This window comes from Hypomesus nipponensis, chromosome 5 (assembly GCF_054491055.1).
Source record: "Hypomesus nipponensis isolate SF chromosome 5, ASM5449105v1, whole genome shotgun sequence".
NCBI lineage: Eukaryota > Metazoa > Chordata > Actinopteri > Osmeriformes > Osmeridae > Hypomesus > Hypomesus nipponensis.
Window position 1 is genome coordinate 442,883 of NC_140365.1, and position 22,263 is coordinate 465,145.

General features: G+C 52.9%; 1 protein-coding gene across 1 annotated transcript in view; it reads right to left on the reverse strand.

Moving 5' to 3' along the window:
* Positions 1–22,263, reverse strand: part of LOC146287608 (unconventional myosin-XVIIIa-like) — a 57,263-nt gene that overhangs the window by 21,535 nt on the left and 13,465 nt on the right. The window contains 19 exon segments of the mRNA XM_084697567.1: positions 1,730–1,858; positions 3,736–3,801; positions 5,674–5,783; positions 6,133–6,355; positions 6,715–6,901; positions 7,059–7,218; positions 8,423–8,564; positions 9,957–10,043; positions 11,304–11,496; positions 11,858–11,948; positions 12,781–12,942; positions 15,500–15,644; positions 15,781–15,844; positions 16,372–16,472; positions 16,601–16,743; positions 16,866–17,076; positions 17,184–17,360; positions 17,638–17,744; positions 17,942–18,029. Coding sequence (XP_084553693.1) covers positions 1,730–1,858; positions 3,736–3,801; positions 5,674–5,783; positions 6,133–6,355; positions 6,715–6,901; positions 7,059–7,218; positions 8,423–8,564; positions 9,957–10,043; positions 11,304–11,496; positions 11,858–11,948; positions 12,781–12,942; positions 15,500–15,644; positions 15,781–15,844; positions 16,372–16,472; positions 16,601–16,743; positions 16,866–17,076; positions 17,184–17,360; positions 17,638–17,744; positions 17,942–18,029 — 2,586 coding nt within the window.

The window sequence follows — 22,263 nt, forward strand, 5'->3', positions numbered from 1 at the left end:
AAAACCCTGGTCTTTCATTGGCTCATATCTTCAAACCAAGAACCATGACTCAGACGCTGCTTCTCCAAACCAAGAACCATGACTCAGACGCTGCTTCTCCAAACCAAGAACCATGACTCAGACGCTGCTTCTCCAAACCAAGAACCATGACTCAGACGCTGCTTCTCCAAACCAAGAACCATGACTCAGACGCTGCTTCTCCAAACCAAGAACCATGACTCAGACGCTGCTTCTCCTGCCATGGGGGGGGTGGGGGGGGGGGGCCAAAGACAAATTATAGGAGCCAAGATAACAACAAATGGGGCCAGCTACAAAACAGAACCACGTAGTGAGACCTTCCCAGGAAGAACAGAACCACGTAGTGAGACCTTCCCAGGAAGAACAGAACCACGTAGTGAGACCTTCCCAGGAAGAACAGAACCACGTAGTGAGACCTTCCCAGGAAGAACAGAACCACGTAGTGAGACCTTCCCAGGAAGAACAGAACCACGTAGTGAGACCTTCCCAGGAAGAACAGAACCACGTAGTGAGACCTTCCCAGGAAGAACAGAACCACGTAGTGAGACCTTCCCAGGAAGAACAGAACCACGTAGTGAGACCTTCCCAGGAAGAACAGAACCACGTAGTGAGACCTTCCCAGGAAGAACAGAACCACGTAGTAAGACCTTCCCAGGAAGAACAGAACCACGTAGTGAGACCTTCCCAGGAAGAACAGAACCACGTAGTAAGACCTTCCCAGGAAGAAACAGCCAAGGTTCTGAGGTTCCCAGGTTCAGAGGTTCCCAGGTCCTGAGGTCTCTAGGTTCCACGGTTGGAATTTGAAATGTGTGCGTGTGAGCGAGACCTGGTTCTCTCGTGCTCTCCAGTTGAGGATCATGAAGTCCAGAAGGGTTTCTGAAGCAGGGAGTCAGCAGCACCCCCAGAGGAGGCTGGGTGTAATCACAGCGTCATCACAGCCAGGACAGACACAGACTGAGGCCATAGATCTACTGGGATGGAGAGATGGGCCAACCTCACAGACAGATGAATGGATGAAGGGAAGGCGTGCGAGACAGTGACCCATAGGAGGGGGGGGGGTGTGGGGTGGAGATTAAGGATGACATGTCACTTCCTCGTCCCAGCGGCCACGGTGATTGGTTGGATGAGGGATGGGTTAGTGTGATGGATTTACAGAGTCTCTCTCTGATTACTTTCAGATTTACAGCAGCGTTGTGTCTACAGCTCAAGCATGCCACAGAGCACACAGCCTCTGCTGCCGGCTAACCCTCCTCAGTTTCTGACTTCTCCACAGCAACACCTCACTCTCCACTGCAACACCTCACTCTCTCCACACTGGAGTCTGTGTGTGTGGTCCTGTACAGTAGTGTGTGTGTGGTCCTGTACAGTAGTGTGTGTGTGGTCCTGTACAGTAGTGTGTGTGTGTGGTCCTGTACAGTAGTGTGTGTGTGTGTGGTCCTGTACAGTAGTGTGTGTGTGTGTGTGTGGTCCTGTACAGTAGTGTGTGTGTGTGTGTGGTCCTGTACAGTAGTGTGTGTGTGTGGTCCTGTACAGTAGTGTGTGTGTGTGTGGTCCTGTACAGTAGTGTGTGTGTGTGGTCCTGTACAGTAGTGTGTGTGTGTGGTCCTGTACAGTAGTGTGTGTGTGTGTGGTCCTGTACAGTAGTGTGTGTGTGGTCCTGTACAGTAGTGTGCGTGTGGTCCTGTACAGTAGTGTGTGTGTGGTCCTGTACCTTCCTCTTCTTGAAGGCCAGTCTTGCCAGGTATCCGGAGCAGGCAGCCTGGAACAGGGTGAGGTTCCTCCTGGTCTGCTCATCTCTCTGCTCCTCCAGCTGAGTCAACGTACCTGCTCTGAAGAACAACTGCAGAACACACACGCACACAATCAAACGTACACACACACGATCAAACGTACACACACACGATTAAATGTACACACACACATAAGCAGACACACACACAGCTTAGATCAGCTCAGCATTTCAAACAAGAAACACAACCTATCATTGCATCAAAGCCCAGTTCAAACATGCCTCCTCATCTGTTCTTCAAAAGACTTCCTGTTTGTTTGGCACTTAAGTTGCATTATCTGATTAAAATCCAATGTATTGAAGCACTATTAGTACAGACCAGCAGTGAATTAAGAAGTATGTCTCGTTTCAGCCCAGTAAGAGCCAGCAAGATCTACAGAGCAAGATCTACAAAACTTGAGGAGAAACTATGTTTGAATCATTAGATTACACATGCTGTACAGTGCATGCAGTCAAGCATGTCCCTTAAGGGTCAAAGGTAAAACAGTAAAACAGCCAGCCACTGCTCCCCCCCCCCCCCCCCAGCAGAGAGAAGGAGGACATGGCTGTAGGAGGAATACAGACAGCTGAAGATTCTATTTGGTCTGTTAGAATCTGGCTCCACAAAGCTGTTAGTCTTACTACACGACCCCCAGTGAGCTAGTGTGTGCGTGTGCGTGTGCGCGATACAGTAACATGACATCAAACTGATAAATCAAAGGTCATGTATCATCATGGCAGCAGCTATGTGACTGTGCAGCCAACTGGGAGCAGAACTGCTGTAATTGGCATTCTGCAGGGGCGGCTGTTGCTAGGAGGCGGCTGGAATGCTCTGTGAATGACCATCTCGGCGCTAATCCAGTCCTGAGCCGGGTTCAAACCCAGCGCCCTGGAGGCAGAGGCAGCAGCCTGGCAGTAATCACCCTCCCTGCCACGTCCTAATAAGCTCCACCACAGCAGCTGGGAATCTGGCCTGTGCTGTTCTCTGCTCAACACACAATGTTTCTTCCTTGATTTCTCTTCTTGGCCGGAGGCCACCTTCCATCTGATGGGATTAAACCTTGCTGTGCCAGGCTCTGTTTACCCTGATTGATCTACAAGTAGCTGGGCGGAAGACCACAGACAGGTCCATCACCTGGCAGGAACGTGTCTGAACAGCAAGAGCACTCAGCTGTGTCTCACCAGGGGGTCTGGAGAGAGACCACTCTGATCCTGGTCTCACCAGGGGGTCTGGAGAGAGACCACTCTGATCCTGGTCTCACCAGGGGGTCTGGAGAGAGACCACTCTGATCCTGGTCTCACCAGGGGGTCTGGAGAGAGACCACTCTGATCCTGGTCTCACCAGGGGGTCTGGAGAGAGACCACTCTGATCCTGGTCTCACCAGGGGGTCTGGAGAGAGACCACTCTGATCCTGGTCTCACCAGGGGGTCTGGAGAGAGACCACTCTGATCCTGGTCTCACCAGGGGGTCTGGAGAGAGATCACTCTGATCCTGGTCTCACCAGGGGGTCTGGAGAGAGACCACTCTGATCCTGGTCTCACCAGGGGGTCTGGAGAGAGACCACTCTGATCCTGGTCTCACCAGGGGGTCTGGAGAGAAACTACTCTGATCCTGGTCTTACCAAGGGGTCTGGAGAGAGACCACTCTGATCCTGGTCTTACTAGGGGGTCTGGAGAAAGACCACTCTGATCCTGCCTTCTAGTCCACCGCCAGGAGACCAGCAGGACACACACACACACTTGTACACTTGGCAGCGAGCTCAGAGACGAACACAAACACATTCCTCAGGGGGAGGAGTCAGCATCTTTGCTGTGGTCTCTCTGCTGTGGTCTCTCTGCTGTGGTCTCTCTGCTGTGGTCTCTCTGCTGTGGTCTCTCTGCTGTGGTCTCTCTGCTTTGGTCTCTCCACGGCAGCAGGTCTTGTTTAAGGTCGCTACTCAGATACTTACCCTGCTCACACCCATGTGATAGCTGCTCTTCTCCAGGTCCAGACACTCCAGCAACTCCTCCACCGCCTGGAACCACAAACACACACACACACACGTTATTTCCTGAGTGGAGCTTCAACAAACCTTCACTGACAGAGAAGATGCGTGGTTCCATGCTCCCCTCCCTTCCCTGGCTGGCCCCACCATGAAGGACCTGGCGGGGGGAGAGAGAGACCCAGAGAGAGAGGAGAGAGAGAGCCATAGAGAGAGGAGAGCCAGAGAGAGGGGAGAGACCCAGAGAGAGAGGAGAGAGAGACTCAGAGAGAGAGGAGAGACCCAGAGAGAGAGGAAAGAGACAGAGAGAGAGGAGAGAGACAGAGAGAGAGGAGAGACCCAGAGAGAGAGGAGAGAGACAGAGAGAGAGGAGAGACCCAGAGAGAGAGGAGAGAGAGACTCAGAGAGAGAGGAGAGAGAGAGCCATAGAGAGAGGAGAGAGCCAGAGAGGGGAGTCAGAGCCAGACCCACCAGGCAGCTGGTCCTCCAGAACCCCCCTGCTCCAGGCCTGCTCCTCCGGGCCCCATGGTGGTCTGCCCCCCACAGCAGACGGGAACACATGCAGACGGACGGACAAGGCTCCTCACACTGACTGCCTCTCTGCCTGCCTCTCTCTGCCTGCCTGCGTCTCTCTGCCTGCCTGCCTCTCTCTGCCTGCCTGCCTCTCTCTGCCTGCCTGCCTCTCTCTGCCTGCCTGCCTCTCTCTGCCTGCCTGCCTCTCTCTGCCTGCCTGCGTCTCTCTGCCTGCCTCCCTATGCCTGCCTGCGTCTCTCTGCCTGCCTCCCTATGCCTGCCTGCGTCTCTCTTCCTGCCTCCCTATGCCTGCCTGCCTCTCTCTGCCTGCCTGCCTCTCTCTGCCTGCCTGCCTCTCTCTGCCTGCCTGCCTCTCTCTGCCTGCCTGCCTCTCTCTGCCTGCCTGCCTCTCTCTGCCTGCCTGCCTCTCTCTGCCTGCCTGCCTCTCTCTGCCTGCCTGCCTCTCTCTGCCTGCCTGCCTCTCTCTGCCTGCCCGCCTTTCTCTGCCTGCCTGCCTCCCTCTGCCTGCCTCCCTCTGCCTGCCTCCCTCTGCCTGCCTCCCTCTGCCTGCCTCCCTCTGCCTGCCTCCCTCTGCCTGCCTCTCTCTGCTGCCAGCCTGCCTCTGCTGCCAGCCTGCCTCTGTGTGTGTGTTCCTCTCTGCCCTCCTCCTCTCTGTACTTGGCTGTGGGGCTGGGGGTGAGGGGAGCCCCTGAGCCCCAACCTGACAGGATCCTCTAGACTCCAGAGGGGGCTGGCCCCCTGAACACTGAGGGGCTTTTGTCTGGCAACGTTTCCACGGAAACCCAGCTCCGAGACGCTGACACAGGGGAAATCTGCTTTTCTCTCACTTACCCCCCTTCTCTCACGCTCTCACACTCCACGCTAAAGTAGCTTTTGTTGTGTGCCTCTCCTCCCCTCCATCCCTCGACCCCTCCCTCCTCCCCTCCTCTCTCCCTCCTCCTGCAGAGGGTTCATACACAACTGACCCTCATTGATGGTTAACCTCCAAAAGGAGCTCTCATTAGCCAGTCAGCCTCTAGGTTGGGTTTCCCACAGCCCTTTCCCCAGCAGCCTCCCAGCCCGTCCCTAACTTCAACACACTCGCACAGCAGCAAGACCACTTCCTGATCAGAGCAAGACCCAGAAAGCTGGAAGCCTCAGGAGGGCCTGGTTTATTCAGAGCGCTGATCAGAGCACAGTGAGGTTTGGGCTCTTTTAGTACCCCAGACATCCAGAGAGTATGTGTGTGTCTGGCTGGAGAGAGGCGGCCAGGGCTGATGGTCATCACTTTGTGCCTGAGGGGCAGAGCTTTCTCTGCTGTTGAAGGGAAACTGGTCTCATAGTGTGTACACACAGACACAGGGTACACTAACAAACACACAGGGCACTCACCCTCTTTGCGTCCTTCACTATGTAGTTGCGTCCGTGTTTCTTGGTCAGGTGGGGCGCCAGCACGTCGAAGCGCCGGCGGAACTCTGAGAAGACCATGTGATCAGGGTAACCTGGGAAATAGGACAGACAGGAGCAAACGATAACAGGTCTGGGTTAGTCTGAGGTGAGAGGAGGTGTCCTGGGGTGGAGGGTGGACAGAGGAGGGGTCCTGGGGTGGAGGGAGGTGAGAGGAGGGGTCCTGGGGTGGAGGGAGGTGAGAGGAGGGGTCCTGGGGTGGAGGGAGGTGAGAGGAGGGGTCCTGGGGTGGAGGGAGGTGAGAGGAGGGGTCCTGGGATGGAGGGAGGACAGAGGAGGAGTCCTGGGGTGGAGGGAGGTGAGAGGAGGGGTCCTGGGATGGAGGGAGGTGAGAGGAGGGGTCATGGGGTGGAGGGAGAACAGAGGAAGCAGGGCGTGGCTCACCTTGCCTGTAGATCCTCAAAGCGTCTAGCAACTTGGAGCCGCGGAGCTGGGCCCGGAGCAGGGCCACGTCCAGCTGCATGAGCCCAGCGTCAACCCCCTCCCCCTGGGCAGGGGCTGGGCCTTCACTCCCTTCCCGGACCAGCGCCCTCAGGGCATCAGCCTTGGGCAGCAGGCAGTGGACGAAGTGAACCCTGGACCTGCGGACAGTGTCCAGAAGAGCATCCTGCAAAGACAAGACCACACCAGGGATCAGACCAGCACACATCCTGCAGAGACAAAATACCTTTTTTTGGAAACCTTTTCTCAACATCTTTTTTCAAAAATACTTTATCAAAACCTTTTTTCAAAAATACTTTTTCAAAACCTTTTTTCAAAAATACTTTTTCAAAACCTTTACAAAAAAATGTTGATGAAAGGAAGAAAGGAGAGAGGAGGAGAACAGAGAAGACTAGAACAGATTAAAGCACAAGAGGGTAAAGTGGAGTCGTCCTCAACAAACCTTTAAAAACGAAAATATATTTCAGATATATGGTTTCAACCTTTAAAAACTTTTTGGGGAATGTTTCCCCCAAATCTTCTCACCACTTGCAGCTTGATGTGGACACAGAGGCTCCTCTTGCGCACGGTGGCCACGCTGGTGGTGAAGGTCTTCCTCATGCTGCTGGCTCTCCTCAGCGCCGACAGAGACACACCCTGCAGCCCTGCCACCGAACCCGACAGGATGCTGGCCCCGCCCGCACGGCCCGCAAACACACCGCTCAGGGTCTTCCTGCAACACAGAGCAGACACAGGGGTGAGAGGTCAGGGGTATCAAGGGGTAGTCAGGGTCAGTCAGAAGAGGTCAGGGGGGCTCAGGGGGTCAGCATCATCACAAGCTACTCCCCGATGGCCCAGCCAATCACTGCTGGTGGTGGGAGGGGCCTTACTTCTGGGACTCCTGCAGCAGATTGGCTGCGCTGCTGGAGGCAGGGTTGTAGCGGGCGTGGCTGAGCCAGCCTCGGGCGTCATACTCCACCCAGTCCGTCCCCTGGCTGTGGCCCAACAGGAAGTGATGCGCTCGCTCACTCTTCAGGAGTAATGAGGGACCTGATTGGTGGAAGAAGAGGTTGTTGTTGATATTATGAAATCAACATCAAACTGGAGGAATGGAAGCATACAGCAGTATGCTTGTCTTGAGTAAGAGAGAGGTTTAGCAAGGCGCTAGCTACATTTAAATAATGATTCATTGAATCCATGAACCGCAAAAACCTTTTAATTTTTAAACAATCACTTGGGAGTTTTTTTACAGAACTTGTTAGATATATAATTTCTATACAAGCTATGATGTTTATATGGAATGTGGAAATGGTCCCCAAACAACAGTGACACCACAAGGGATTAGGGTTGTTGTCACAGTTGCACATGCTGTTGCAACCGTGACATCATAAAGGCTCAGAGATCTGGGTTCCAGAACACATATGACATCATACAGGCTCAGAGATCTGGGTTCCAGAAAACATATGACATCATACAGGCTCAGAGATCTGGGTTCCAGAACACATATGACATCATACAGGCTCAGAGATCTGGGTTCCAGAACACATATGACATCATACAGGCTCAGAGATCTGGGTTCCAGAACACATATGACATCATACAGGCTCAGAGATCTGGGTTCCAGAACACATATGACATCATACAGGCTCAGAGATCTGGGTTTCAGAACACGTATGACATCATACAGGCTCAGAGATCTGGGTTTCAGAACACGTATGACATCATACAGGCTCAGAGATCTGGGTTCCAGATCACGAATGATATCATACAGGCTCAGTCAGAATGTGCCATAGCAACGGCTCAGACAGAACCCTCAGATTCACACTTGCACTACCCTACAGTTGTTCAGTCAATTATTCAGTATTATTCACTGTTTATTATATGGCAACGACCGTACGAGCGTTCTGATTGGCTAATGGGTAGTCATGCCAGCCGCGTATTGACCTCATCGCCGGTCTGCGGTCAGATAGGGATTATTATTGCCCTGCTCTGATGTCATCTTCAGAATGATCAATATCAGGAGTAAGCCGAGTTTTACTATCCAGACGACGGCGACAAAGAAGTAGTTAATTTTGTAAGAGTCGTTATTTGTGTTGGAATTAATTAACGTATCGACCGAGCGATAGCGAAACAAAGCCGAGGTTTGTAAGGTTAGTAAGTAGTTAGTATGTGTAAATGTTTTAAAATGTATATATACACACACACATAAATCCATATCTGATACAGCATATACAGTGTGTGTGTGTGTCCTGACCTCTGCCCTCCCCCTCCGCAGGGCCATAGTAGCTGAACAGACGTCCCAGCAGGGAGTCCTCTGACCCCTCCGGCTGAAGGGCCTCCTCCTCCATCAGCCACAGCAGACCCCGCGCCTCCTCCGTCCTCGCCGCGGACCGCACCTGACACACACACACACACACACACACACACACACACAGAGACCTACAGTACCTCCACATACTGATCACCAGAGAGCTTTAGACAGCCCCGAGCACGCACCCCCCACTGCCCAGCCAGCCAGCCCCTCAGATCAGCCTGTCTGTTCCAGAGGATTCAGTACAGACCTCTTCTGAGGCTCCTGTCTGTCTCTCATCCTGCTGTTTCCACAACAAACTCTACTCATGAGTCTGGGAGTCTATGTGAGGGTCATATTTACCTTTCAAACACTCTATTTTGAACCCCTAACACCTTTCAGAACAGAAAACCTTTTTGTTTTTCCAGCCAAGCTGAGGAGGAGAACAGCAGGAACGGGCCGTTAGGCATGGCTGTCAGCTGATTGGACGGCTCAAGACCACTTCAGGGTTCAAGGGTCAGTCAGACAACCGAGAGCTCTTCTGCTTTTATCAGAACAACAGTCGCCACAATCTGCATTGTAATTGAGCTTTAATTGAGAGAAAAAACATTTTCCTGTCCTCAGGGAAAGAAACTAAATTACTGGCCTTAAACACATAAAAACACCCACACACAAACGCCCACACAAACAAACTATTTTCATTTTAATTTTGGTCACGTCTTTTTTCATTGTACTTTCAAGCACAGGTTTCATCAGTCTGGATGATTATCCAGACCAGTGCTTGGATGGTCTATTCCACGGGATTAGAATGTTAGTATCTCCCAGAATATATTCTAAACGCATGCAATGAGTTTGTGTCTGGTGTCAAGGTCAGATGGTCGTGTGTGATCCAGTCTATTCCTGATGACTCTGGGGTTTGATAGAGAGGGCTGGGGTTCCAGATGCATCTGTCACCAAGCTCTTTTCTGACTCGCTGATCTGGAACCCTGCTGCAGCTAGGACAGCAATCTACACACGACAAAGCCCTCAAACCAACCACACAGAAATCATGACAGCTTCCCTCTGCCTCACACTCTAAACACTGTCAATCCGAGTCCAGGGAATGGTGAAGGAGAATAGATTTCTTCAGGTGGAAGAGTCCCATTTTCACCTACATGCACGCTCAATCATTTGTCAGTTATTGTTCCTTTACCAATCTCATCACAGAGTCAAACCCAGCAGGTATCAACCTCTCCATCCTGCACAGGCTTCTTGGACTTCTTTAATACAGGTTTAGATTATTTAATACAGGTTTAAATTATTTACTACAGGTTTAGAAACTGCCAAATAGGAGCAAGACCAAATCGTTCCAATGTTCCTGGACTTCAAATGGTAATAAATTACATTTAAAATGTAAAATGTTGGACCTAGACTGGTTCCCCAGGTTCCCCAGGTTCCCCTGGTCCCCATGGTTCCCCTGGCCCAGTGGAGGGGGAGAGGGTGTGTGCAGGCGCCTTACCAGGGTCTGGCTGGAGGCCTGGTCAACAGCAGCTACAGACAGGGAGGAGCTGGGCTCCAGGTCGTCCAGCGCAAGCTCTATATTCTCCTGAATGGGACAGAGAGAGTCATTAGTAACAAACAAACAACATGCATTAAAGACAAATGAAAACAGTATTAGTGGTCCATTAGGTAATTATGTCATTTAGAACACAGACATAAACAACACTTGTCCTGTCTCAAATATGGTCACACATTAACAATGTTATTACTATTATTATTACTATTATTAGTTATAACATTTAACACAATCTATTATTTATGAGTGTCTGAAATATGTTTACACAATCTGTGACAAAGGATCCTGCAGGGGGTTTGGCATGAGGGCAAGAAAGCGTCATTGAGAGAGCACCATTTCCCTTCATAAGACAATAGAGCACAGATCCATTATATCAATGGAGGATGGACTGAATAGAAATAAACTGTGCTAAAAACAGGGCTACATAATAGCAGTCCCACAGGGCCAAGGACTGACGACCAGAGGGATGATTCATTTCAGCTGTTATTGGTACACATCTAGCATCAGCAGAAAAGAGAAGGAGGAGGAAAGGAGGAGGAGGAGGAGGAGGAGGAGGAGAGGGGGAGAGGAGGAGGAGGAAAGGGGGGAGAGGAGGAGGAGGAGAGGGGGAAGAGGAGAGGAGGAGGAGATGGGGAGGAGATGGGGAGAGGAGGATGATGAGGATGAGGATGAGGAGGATGAGGAGGAGGAGGAGGAGGAGGAGGAGGAGGAGGAGGAGAGGAGGAGGAGGAGGAGGAGGAGGAGGAGGAGGAGGAGGAGGAGAGGAGGAGGAGGAGGAGGAGGAGGAGGAGGAAAGAGGCTGTTTTTCATCATCACTGTAACTGTGGAGTCGACAGTGTGTTGTGGTTGTGTTACTGGAATGTGGCAGACAAGTGCGGAAGGGAGTGTGCAGGTGTGCGTTTGAGTTAGTGTGTGTATGTATGAGTGTGTGTTTACATGAGTGTGTGTTTACATGAGTGTGTGTTTACATGAGTGTGTGTATGTATGAGTGTGTGTTTACATGAGTGTGTGTATGTATGAGTGTGTGTTTACATGAGTGTGTGTTTACATGAGTGTGTGTTTACATGAGTGTGTGTTTACATGAGTGTGTGTATCTAGGAGTGTGTGTATGTATGAGTGTGTGTTTACATGAGTGTGTGTATGTATGAGTGTGTGTATGTATGAGTGTGTGTTTACATGAGTGTGTCTGTATGTACTGTATGCAAGTATGTTTTTATGTAACGTATGTATGAATGAGTGTGTGTATCTAGGAGTGTGTGTATGTGTGTCTACTCCAGCTCTCTCCTGTACCTCTTTGTATCTGTCCAGCTCCTGTACGAAGGTGCGCTGGTAGAAGAGGGCCTGCAGGCGCTCCTGGGTGTAGTTGTGGCACAGCTCCTCAAAGGTGGCGCCGCGCTCCTGCTTTACCAGACGAGGGTTCTGGGAGCCAGGCGTGTCCACCACCAGCAGGGAGCACACAGAGTGCTGGCTGGACTTGAGGGCCCTGACAGGTCGCAGAGAGACAGGTCGCAGAGATACAGATCACAGAGAGACAGGTCACAGAGAGACAGGTCACAGAGAGACAGGTCACAGAGAGACAGGTCACAGAGAGACAGCTCACAGAGAGACAGATCACAGAGAGACAGGTCACAGAGAGACAGGTCGCAGAGATACAGGTCACAGAGACAGGTCGCAGAGAGACAGATCAAAGAGACAGGTCATAGAGAGACAGCTCACAGAGAGACAGCTCACAGAGAGACAGTTCACAGAGAGACAGCTCACAGAGAGACAGGTCACAGAGAGACAGGTCACAGAGAGACAGGTCACAGAGAGACAGGTCACAGAGAGACGTGTGTTGGACTAACCTGTTGATAAGGGAGATGAGGAGGTTGAAGAGTTCAGCGTAGAGGCCAGACGCCATGGCTTCTAGATACTCCAACGCTGGAGCCTTTGGCCCTGCTGAGGGAGCGCACACACACACACACACACACAGGAAAACACCACACACACACACACACACACACACAGGAAAACACCACACACACACACACACAAGAAAACACCACACACACACACACACACACAGGAAAACACCACACACACTTGTAACTCACACATCCACATCCGCAGCATCAAAACCCAGCAGGCACAGTTGTGTTCAGACTGCAGTGTCTGGGGGGGCTGAGGACGGTGTTCTCTGAGATGGGGATGTGCTGGGGTCATATCTCTGAGATGGGGATGTGCTCGGGTCATATCTCGGATGTGAGAAGGACCCCAACACATTCCCAGTCTCCATGGTGACCCCACGGTGTAGTACACCTGCTAGGGATGATCAGTGGTCACGCTGCAGCAGGGGACCACAGTGAGGAGGGCTGCTGCACCTGACTGTCCTTCAGAAGTGTGGGTCAGCATCTGATCAGCTCTCACTCTGCTCATCTCTCACTCTGCTCTGCTCTCACTCTGCTCTCACTCTGCTCATCTCTCACTCTGCTCTCACAGAAACTATACGAGGCCAAAAATCTATAAGAGGCAGCTAGCATGTGAAGGGCACCGTCTAATAGAACGACAACAAACCCTCCACTCTAAACAGTGGTATTTGTTACTTAATAAGTAATTAACAGCTTATAACACCATAACAGTAAGAGGGAAGGTAATGAGCATGTGGGTCTTTGTGAATGTGTGTGTATGAGAAACAGTGTGTGCGTGTGCATGAGTGTTTGTGTCTGTGTGTGAGCATGTGTATATATATATAAATAAGTGTGTGTGTGTGTGTATGTGTGTGTCATACCCGCAGCGTCCCCAGTGTCGTCGGTGGCGGGGCGCAGGGCCCCCGCGCGGGGCAGGGGGGCCTGGGGCTTGAAGATGGAGGAGGAGAGCTCCTCCAGGCTGCAGCCCAGCAGGTACGCAGCCTTCTGAGCCCACTCATGACGTGCAAACTGCCTCCGCCCAGCTGGGACACAAGACAAGCAGGCATCATCTCCCCTGCAGTCTGCCAGCGGGGGACCTGGGCTTCCAGAGGACAGCTCTCCACTGGGTCACACTGACCCAACATGTGAGCACATGCACAGTGATAACTCCATATTGTACAGCCAGGCTGCACAAAGCCACCCACCAAAAACACTGCTCTTTCTTTGAGATAGCAATCAGACTAATTACTGTGGTAATGTTTTAGTTCTGTTAGGGTTAGGACTATTTTAGTGTTTTAGTTCTGAAAACATCTGACAGCTCTTTTTTCCATTTTAACAAAGAAATAATTCTTCCAAAAAAAAGTCTCATTCCAGTCTGAGATGTAACTTCTGGAAGACTGGCCTCAGCTGCTGAACAGAGTTTTCCCTTTAATCTGGAGGAAGGGTGATGAGAGAGGGGGGATAGGAGTGTGTTTGAATTTTCCGACAGTACTGAGTGGAATCTATTCTGACTTGAGAGGGAGAGCGGGGAACATCAAACAGCGTGCTTCTGACAGCGAGGCGCTGGGATCTCCCCGTTTCATCGGCCCGCTAGAGCGTCACATGTTCCATGTTTTGACAAGCAAGAGGGTTGTGAAGACGATCAAAGCCAAGACAGAGAACTTCATTAAAATGCTAATGACACACAATGTCTGTGAGCGCAGATAGAAGCTGGGGAGACGGAACAATACAAATAAGAAGAATGAGGGTTTTACCTTCATCTGTGTCTGCAGCACAAGCGGAGCAGCAGGAGCAGCATGCACCGTGTGAGTGAGAACGACATGTTAGAACACAACAGATAACATCGGAGCTTCGTCAAAACTGCATCTGCAGGTGTTCTGTTGAACACAGGCGTTTGATGCGTGTCTACACAAGCGCTCTCTCACAATCACATACATTGTCACCACTCGAACACGAGACAAACACACAACAACACGACAACGAAGGAGGAGAGCCACGCTTTAGGGACAGCGTTCATGCTTTAGGGACAGCGTTCCCGCTTTAGGGACAGCGTTCACGCTTTAGGGACAGCGTTCACACTTTAGGGACAGCGTTCACGCTTTAGGGACAGCGTTCACGCTTTAGGGACAGCGTTCACGCTTTAGGGACAGCGTTCCCGCTTTAGGGACAGCGTTCATGCTTTAGGGACAGCGTTCACGCTTTAAGGACAGCGTTCACGCTTTAGGGACAGCGTTCATGCTTTAGGGACAGCGTTCATTTGAAGCTTTAGGAAGAGGTAAGTGAAGCATAGGTCTGATTCATTGCCCTCTTCATAGTCGACATGAGGGAGATGGAGAACTGAAGGAAAGTTACGGAGTTAGGTTCCTGCTGCCATCTTGTGTTCAAACATGACACAGCAGGCTATGAAAGGGTATCCATCAACTGTTGGGTCAGGTTTTGATTTTAGAAGTTGTAAATACTACTGTCATCCTACAACAGACTTGATCTAGGAATTTTGCTGTGACAACTAAACACCCAAGGAAAAGATAGAGCCTGAAAGAGGAAAGAGATTACACGAAAACACAACCCAGAATCCCTCAGGAGAGGAACACCAGCGCTGATCGTTTACCATCCTCCTCTACGGCGGACACTGCGGAGAAGGTGAACGTTAGACCAGGTAAGTAAACACAGCACATGTCCGCCTGTAATCACCTGAAGGAACACTGGCCTCACAGGAAGCACACGTAGCCGACACAGAAACCACCACCACACACACACACACACACACACAAGTTGACAAAAATTCAGATTAAGTGGGATTTAAGCTGCTGTGTGAGCCTAGCTCTGAGCTGGGTTAGGGTTAGTGAGCTGTAGCTGTGCTGGGTCCTCAGAGGGTTAGGGTTAGCGAGCTGTAGCTGTGCTAGGTGCTCAGAGGGTTAGGGTTAGCGAGCTGTAGCTGTGCTAGGTGCTCAGAGGGTTAGGGTTAGCGAGCTGTAGCTGTGCTAGGTGCTCAGAGGGTTAGGGTTAGCGAGCTGTAGCTGTGCTAGGTGCTCAGAGGGTTAGGAATAGTGAGTTGTAGCTGTGCTAGGTCCTCAGAGGGTTAGGGTTAGCGAGCTGTAGCTGTGCTAGGTGCTCAGAGGGTTAGGGTTAGCGAGCTGTAGCTGTGCTAGGTGCTCAGAGGGTTAGGAATAGTGAGTTGTAGCTGTGCTAGGTCCTCAGAGGGTTAGGGTTAGCGAGCTGTAGCTTTGCTAGGTGCTCAGAGGGTTAGGGTTAGCGAGTTGTAGCTGTGCTAGGTGCTCAGAGGGTTAGGGTTAGCGAGTTGTAGCTGTGCTAGGTGCTCAGAGGGTTAGGGTTAGCGAGCTGTAGCTGTGCTAGGTCCTCAGAGGGTTAGGGTTAGTGAGCTGTAGCTGTGCTAGGTCCTCAGAGGGTTAGGGTTAGCGAGCTGTAGCTGTGCTAGGTGCTCAGAGGGTTAGGGTTAGCGAGCTGTAGCTGTGCTAGGTGCTCAGAGGGTTAGGGTTAGCGAGCTGTAGCTGTGCTAGGTCCTCAGAGGGTTAGGGTTAGCGAGCTGTAGCTGTGCTAGGTGCTCAGAGGGTTAGGGTTAGTCTACATGGCTGTCCTCACCCTTGGTGGCCCCGGCAGCCCCCAGATGGTAGATAGCCCCCAGCACCAGCCAGAAGGCCTTCTGCTCCTCCACAGACATCCCCAGCACCTTCATGGCTGCCTGCAGCTTGGTGAACTGCTGGGAGGCCCGCTGCTTGTCCTCCGACTAGGAGAGAAGAAGAAGAAATGAGAGAAGTGTTTCTTGGAGTTAGCTTTCAGCTACGTGGTTGGAGAGGATGAGGGACACTATAGGTAACACACAAACAGCATACAGGTGTGGAAGGTCCTGGCCAGATATTTACCTTGGATTGAGGTAAAATCCCAAAGGCGCTGTTTTCTGCAAAATGGTTGAAGTGCAGCTCAGTCCTTTGATGGTAAAAAAGAGAGACAAGCTGTCAGTCACCCAGACTACAGAAGCATACCTGATTTTTCATGCTTTTCAGCATAAAACATGTTTTATTTTTTAATAAAACCTAAATGCTAATGAAGCCCTCTGAGAGTTTAGCATCACAGACAGCTCAGTGCCGATGGAATGTTAATATATCATTTTTGGAGTGTCGCTCCTTTCAAGATAAATCGTATTTTATAGGCCAACCCAGAAGTTAGCATCGCCCTGGTTCCCTTGACAAAAAAAAGTATATGGGAAATAAAAAATAATTTTATTTGGTTTTTCGATTATTGCAGAAAATAATATCTGTGGCTAACAAAAGTTTGATATGGATTTTTCTTCCAGTAAGACAATCTACACAGATGAACACCATTTGCAGTTTAGATGTAATTTCAAGAAGTAAAAAATCTAACATCAACAAACTACATCATGGTCGCACAACAGCTTTTTTTTGTATGAAGAGACAGAGAAAGAGAGAGAGCATGTTGGTTTGAGCTCGTCTGACCTGAGAGAGCTGTCAGCTCCAGCCATCAAGTAGTAGAACACGTTGAAGACAGACTCTCCATCCGGACGCCTTGTCACTCTCACTTTCTCCAGCAGCATGGTCTGGAAGCACACAGCAGAACCAGTCTACACACAACAGAACCAGTCTACACACAGCAGAACCAGTCTACACACAGCAGAACCAGTCTACACACAGCAGAACCAGTCTACACTCTGCCACACAGCAGTACCTGGATGGAAGCAGAAGCCACCTGGCCTGCCTGGTCGAAGTCCAGGGAGACGATGTGAGAGAAGCGGCTGGCGTTGGAGTTCATGGTGGTGGAGCAGTTCCCAAAGCCCTCCAGGATGGTGTACACAGCCTGCCACTTCTCAGCTGGACACATGGAGACACAGAGTCAACAACGCTGCCCTCACACTATGACATCACACCATGACATCTCACATGTACTGGCCACCAGAGGAGGGGCTTCCCATGTTTGGTTTCTCCAAACCAACCGGAGAAGGTCTTGCCGGAGCTGCCGGCGATGGTGACCAGGTACTGGACCAGGTGCTGTGTGTTGGTGGTCTTGCCGCTGCCTGTCCTGCCCAGCAGCACGATGGACTGGTCCTGCCGCGTGGTCAGAAGGCTCCTATAGGCCGCCTGGGCCACGCCATAGATGTGTGGTGCCGTGTCCTCACGCCTGCAGCCCTTAAACATGTGCATCACCTGGGGGGGAGAGAAAAGAGAAACAGACGGGAAAAAGGGTTTATTCCATCCCAATTCCCACCTCCCAACATGCCCCGCCCCCCAGGCGTCTGCCCCCAGGTCCCCACCTTCTCAGAGTACATGGAGGGGCTGCTGACAGGGTTGATCAGCACCATGCTGGGCCCAGCGTGGGTGTGGAGCAGGCTGGCCCCGTAGCGCTGCCGGAGGCAGTGGATCACACTGGACTCGTTCAGGTACTGCAGAGACGCCAGGTCCTCCACGCGGTCAAACGCAGGGGGGTTAGCCTGCACGCAGTCACACATTGATGACATCACACACTGAAGAACTTTGGGATGTTTGATGAGATTGTGCTGGCAGGAAAGGGTGGGTCAGGAGAGGGTGGGGCAGGAGAGGGTGGGGCAGGAGAGGGTGGGGCAGGAGAGGGTGGGGCAGGGGAGGGTGGGGCAGGGGAGGGTGGGGCAGGGGAGGGTGGGGCAGGGGAGGGTGGGGCAGGAGAAGGTGGGGTAGGAGAGGGTGGGGCAGGAGAAGGTGGGGTAGGAGAGGGTGGGGCAGAGCTGCTACCTTCTCCACGTCATCCTCCTCCACCTCCAGCAGGGAGCCGTCACTCTCCAGCCGGATCTTCACCTTCCCCTCCGGCAGAGAGCCCGCCTCTGTCTTCAGCAACGTGGCTGCAGACCACCACACACACACACACACACACACACATCAGATCACCAAACACACACACACACATCAGACCACCACAGAGTCAAGATCCCAACATCCATCCATCCATTTAATTATCCATCCATCTGTGAATGTCGTGGAACAGCACAGCTCATCGTGAGTTGCGGGACCAGTTGTCCTGGTTGCAAGCTCTACTGACCCAGGGAGAAGCCATCTTTGTGGACCAGCCAGACTTTGTCAGTGCCGTACCAGGTCTTCTCTGCTGTGATCTGTTCCTCGGTCTTCACCTGCAACACAGAGAGCACGACACACTGAGCACCATCTAACGCACGACACACCTGCAGATTTCAGGAAGAGGATCGAGACATCAAACACACAACACATTCCTCTCGGTGAGGTCATGCTTACAGGTCTCTTCAACAAACACCAAACAGCAAGACAGCACAGGTCAACCCTGTACTCACTACACACCTGAGGACCTCAACACCCCACACTGTTAGACGGAGTAGATATGATCTTTGTTTTGTTTGTCTGAGATTTAGTATTCCACTAGTGTCACAGAGACAACATCCCAGAGGAGGAAGTAGTCTCTGTGAACACGCACAGCATCTCAGAGGGGGAGGAGGGAGGAGGATGCAAGGAGGGGGAAGGGGGAGGAGGATGCAGGGAGGGGGGAGGAGGATGCAGGGAGGGCGGGGCACAGTGGAGGCCAGACCTTGGGCTGGGAGGCAGCAGAGTGGGCTGCCTGAAGGATGGCCACAGGGTCCTTGTCCTCCTTAGTCTGAAGTAGGATGGAACAGGGTCAGGGTCAGAGGTCAACAGTGAGGTCACTGCCAATGCTTACACACGCAAGCCTACAACATGATGTCATGACCTGGGTGATGGAGGGGGGGGTGATGGAGGGGGGGGTGATGGAGGGGGGTGATGGAGGGGGGGGTGATGGAGGGGGGGGTGATGGAGGGGGGGGTGATGGAGGGGGGGGGGTGATGGGGGGGCGACAGAGGAGGGAGGCAGGCTTACACTGCGGCAGGACACTTGAGCACACACCCCAGCCAGGCCCCGCCCACAGGCTGAGGGGGGAGGGCTAACCTGCCGACAGGTGTGATGGGGGGCAGGCCGTACCTCGGAGGGGGCGTGGCTTTTTGCCACAGACAGCTGGGGTTAGCAACACACACAGCAGCCAGACACAGAGATATGGAGGAGGAAGACACATTTACACAGGTCAGAGTACCAGACAGAATAGAAAACAGGAAATACAACACTGTCCAAGTCAAGCGCTTCCAACAGCAACAGCATGTCATGGATGCTCCAGTGGACCTGGTCACCGAGGCTGAGAGCAGAACAGTGTTCTGCTGGGCTGAGAGCAGAACAGTGTTCTGCTGGGCTGAGAGCAGAACAGTGTTCTGCTGGGCTGAGAGCAGAACAGTGTTCTGCTGGGCTGAGAGAGGACCAGCCGTGATGAGGAGAGGATCAGGAGGACGGTAATGAGGGACTGGCGCACACTGAAATATCAACCAACAAGTCTTTAATCATGGTGTGTGTCAGTGCCGGTACTCCACAGTGGGTTCACAGTGTCCTTCTCCCCCAAACTAACGTCTAAAGCTCCAGGGAGCTTCCCTGTGTGTCCTGCCAGCACCCAAAACACCCACGGGGGTCCATCTGGGAGCAGGGGGGACAAACATCAGCGACAACTCAAGGCTTCGGCACAGACAAGCAGCACTCCTGCATCTCTTGTGTCAAAATCAAGAGACAGGAAGGAGGACAGACCAGACCAGATCAGGAGAGCTTCCTTCCTGTAAGGATTTTTTGTAATCTACCTGGTTCAACACATCACCCAGCTCATCACCAGAATCAGGTGGGCTAGATTAGAGTTGTAGAATCACCCCAACGGACTGTAGCTGTGCAGGAGCAGGGTTGGAGACCCCTGGACTACAGTTATAGTTGGTATCAAAGCCTGGCTGGCCAGCAGGCCCAGGTCCAAAGTGTAACTGAAGTCCTGCTGTGGGTGGTGTAACCCCCAGGATGGGGCTGGCTGGCTGGGGGCGAGAGGTGTAACCCAACACCAGACCACCTGTCCTCCCTGCTCACAGAGCAGGGGCAGGAGAGACACAAGACAAGCCAGGGCAACAGCAGACCAGGGGAGGGAGGGAGGGAGGGAGGGAGGGAGGGAGGGAGGGAGGGAGGGAGGGAGGGAGGGAGGGAGGGAGGGAGGGAGGGAGGGAGGGAGGGAGGGAGGGAGGGAGGGAGGGAGGGAGGGAGGGAGGGAGGGAGGGAGGGAGGGAGGGAGGGAGGGAGGGAGGGAGGGAGGGAGGGAGGGAGGGAGGGAGGGAGGGAGGGAGGGAGGGAGGGAGGGAGGGAGGGACGTACAGTAGGATCAATCCCATCAAAGATCTTCCTCAGACGTTGATGGTTCTCCTCTGTGGGGATCAGTTGTGGACCCTGCATAGGGGTTGGTGCTGTGAGGCTGGAGGGAACCTGGGTGGAGGAGACACACACAGTCTGCACAGGGGTTGGTGCTGTGAGGCTGGAGGGACCCTGGGTGGAGGAGACACACACAGTCTGCACAGGGGTTGGTGCTGTGAGGCTGGAGGGACCCTGGGTGGAGGAGACACACACAGTCTGCACAGGGGTTGGTGCTGTGAGGCTGGAGGGACCCTGGGTGGAGGAGACACACACAGTCTGCACAGGGGTTGGTGCTGTGAGGCTGGAGGGAACCTGGGTGGAGGAGACACACACAGTCTGCACAGGGGTTGGTGCTGTGAGGCTGGAGGGAACCTGGGTGGAGGAGACACACACAGTCTGCACAGGGGTTGGTGCTGTGAGGCTGGAGGGAACCTGGGTGGAGGAGACACACACAGTCTGCACAGGGGTTGGTGCTGTGAGGCTGGAGGGACCCTGGGTGGAGGAGACACACACAGTCTGCACAGGGGTTGGTGCTGTGAGGCTGGAGGGAACCTGGGTGGAGGAGACACACACAGTCTGCACAGGGGTTGGTGCTGTGAGGCTGGAGGGAACCTGGGTGGAGGAGACACACACAGTCTGCACAGGGGTTGGTGCTGTGAGGCTGGAGGGAACCTGGGTGGAGGAGACACACACAGTCTGCACAGGGGTTGGTGCTGTGAGGCTGGAGGGACCCCTGGGACAGCCATGTGTGTGGAAGGTGTGGCGAGGGTGTTGAACACACACCTGTTCAGGGAGAGAGGAGGAGCTCCTGGAGGAGAGCTTCCCCACAGGGAGCGCTGACGAACGCAACTCTGCCTTTACCTTGACACACACACATCAACACACACATCAACACACACACACACACACATCAACACACACACACACACATTAACACACACACACACACATTAACACACACCATAGGTGAGTCAGTTATCACCAAGTTATCACGAGATATCCACACTGTTCACACAAAAAAGGCTTCCAGAGTAAGCCACAAGTTATTCTACTGCACACCATTCTACGTCATGCTCAAACCTACAGTACTGAGCATGCTCAGAACTCATTAGAAACCAGTGAGTAGTTCTCCAAACATCCGTGTTCCTCAAACCAACTCCAGTTGAAGAAAACCCTGTAGGCTGCCATCTGGGAGGTAACCTTTCACTGTAACATTTCACTGTAACATTTCCAGTTATTCTCTGTTCTCCTGCTGATTAACACTATCCTCCTCTCCGCCCTCTCCCCCCTCCTTTCTCCCCTCCTCTCTCCCCTCCTCTCTCCCCTCCTCTCTCCCCTCCTCAAGGCTTGGTTGCATCAGAGAAACTCAAGTCTCACTGTGACGAGAAACTTGGTGAAACCAGGAAGTTGGTCTGAGCTGAAACATGTGAGCACAGCAGTGAAAACATGCCACCGTGAGCCAGTGGTTTTATGAGCACACAGGAAGTGATGTGGTTAGTCTGACAGCATGCTCCAGTAAGGTAGTAGTGTGTCCGCCCTGGTTACCTCTGTCTTCTTCACGGCGGTTGGGCGCGGGGCAGGGATAAATCCTGCAGGGGGGGCCAGGGGGTCTGGTCTGGGGGCAGGGATGAACCCTGGAGGTCTGGCAAGGGGGTCTGGTCTGGGGGCAGGGATGAACCCTGGAGGTCTGGCAAGGGGGTCTGGTCTGGGGGCAGGGATGAACCCTGGAGGTCTGGCCAGGGGGTCTGGTCTGGGGGCAGGGATGAACCCTGGAGGTCTGGCCAGGGGGTCTGGTCTGGGGGCAGGGATGAACCCAGGTACAGGCGCAAAGGGGTTGAGTTTAGGGGGGGCTGGGGTGGGAGGAGTAAGGGTGGGAGGGGCTGGGGTGGAGGGGGGCGCCTCCTCAGTTTTCTCCTCGGACGGCTTCTGACCACCGCTGTCTTCCCTCCCCTCCTCCTCCACCTCCTGCTCCACCTCCTGCTCCACCTCCTGCTCCCCCCTGTGGTCCTGGGTGCGGGGGCGAGGCCTGTGCTCCCTGGTCTTCCCGCGCCCCATCAGGCTGGACAGCCCCAAGGAGATGTCATCCTTCTCCTCCCGCTTCCCCAAGCCCACAGCCTT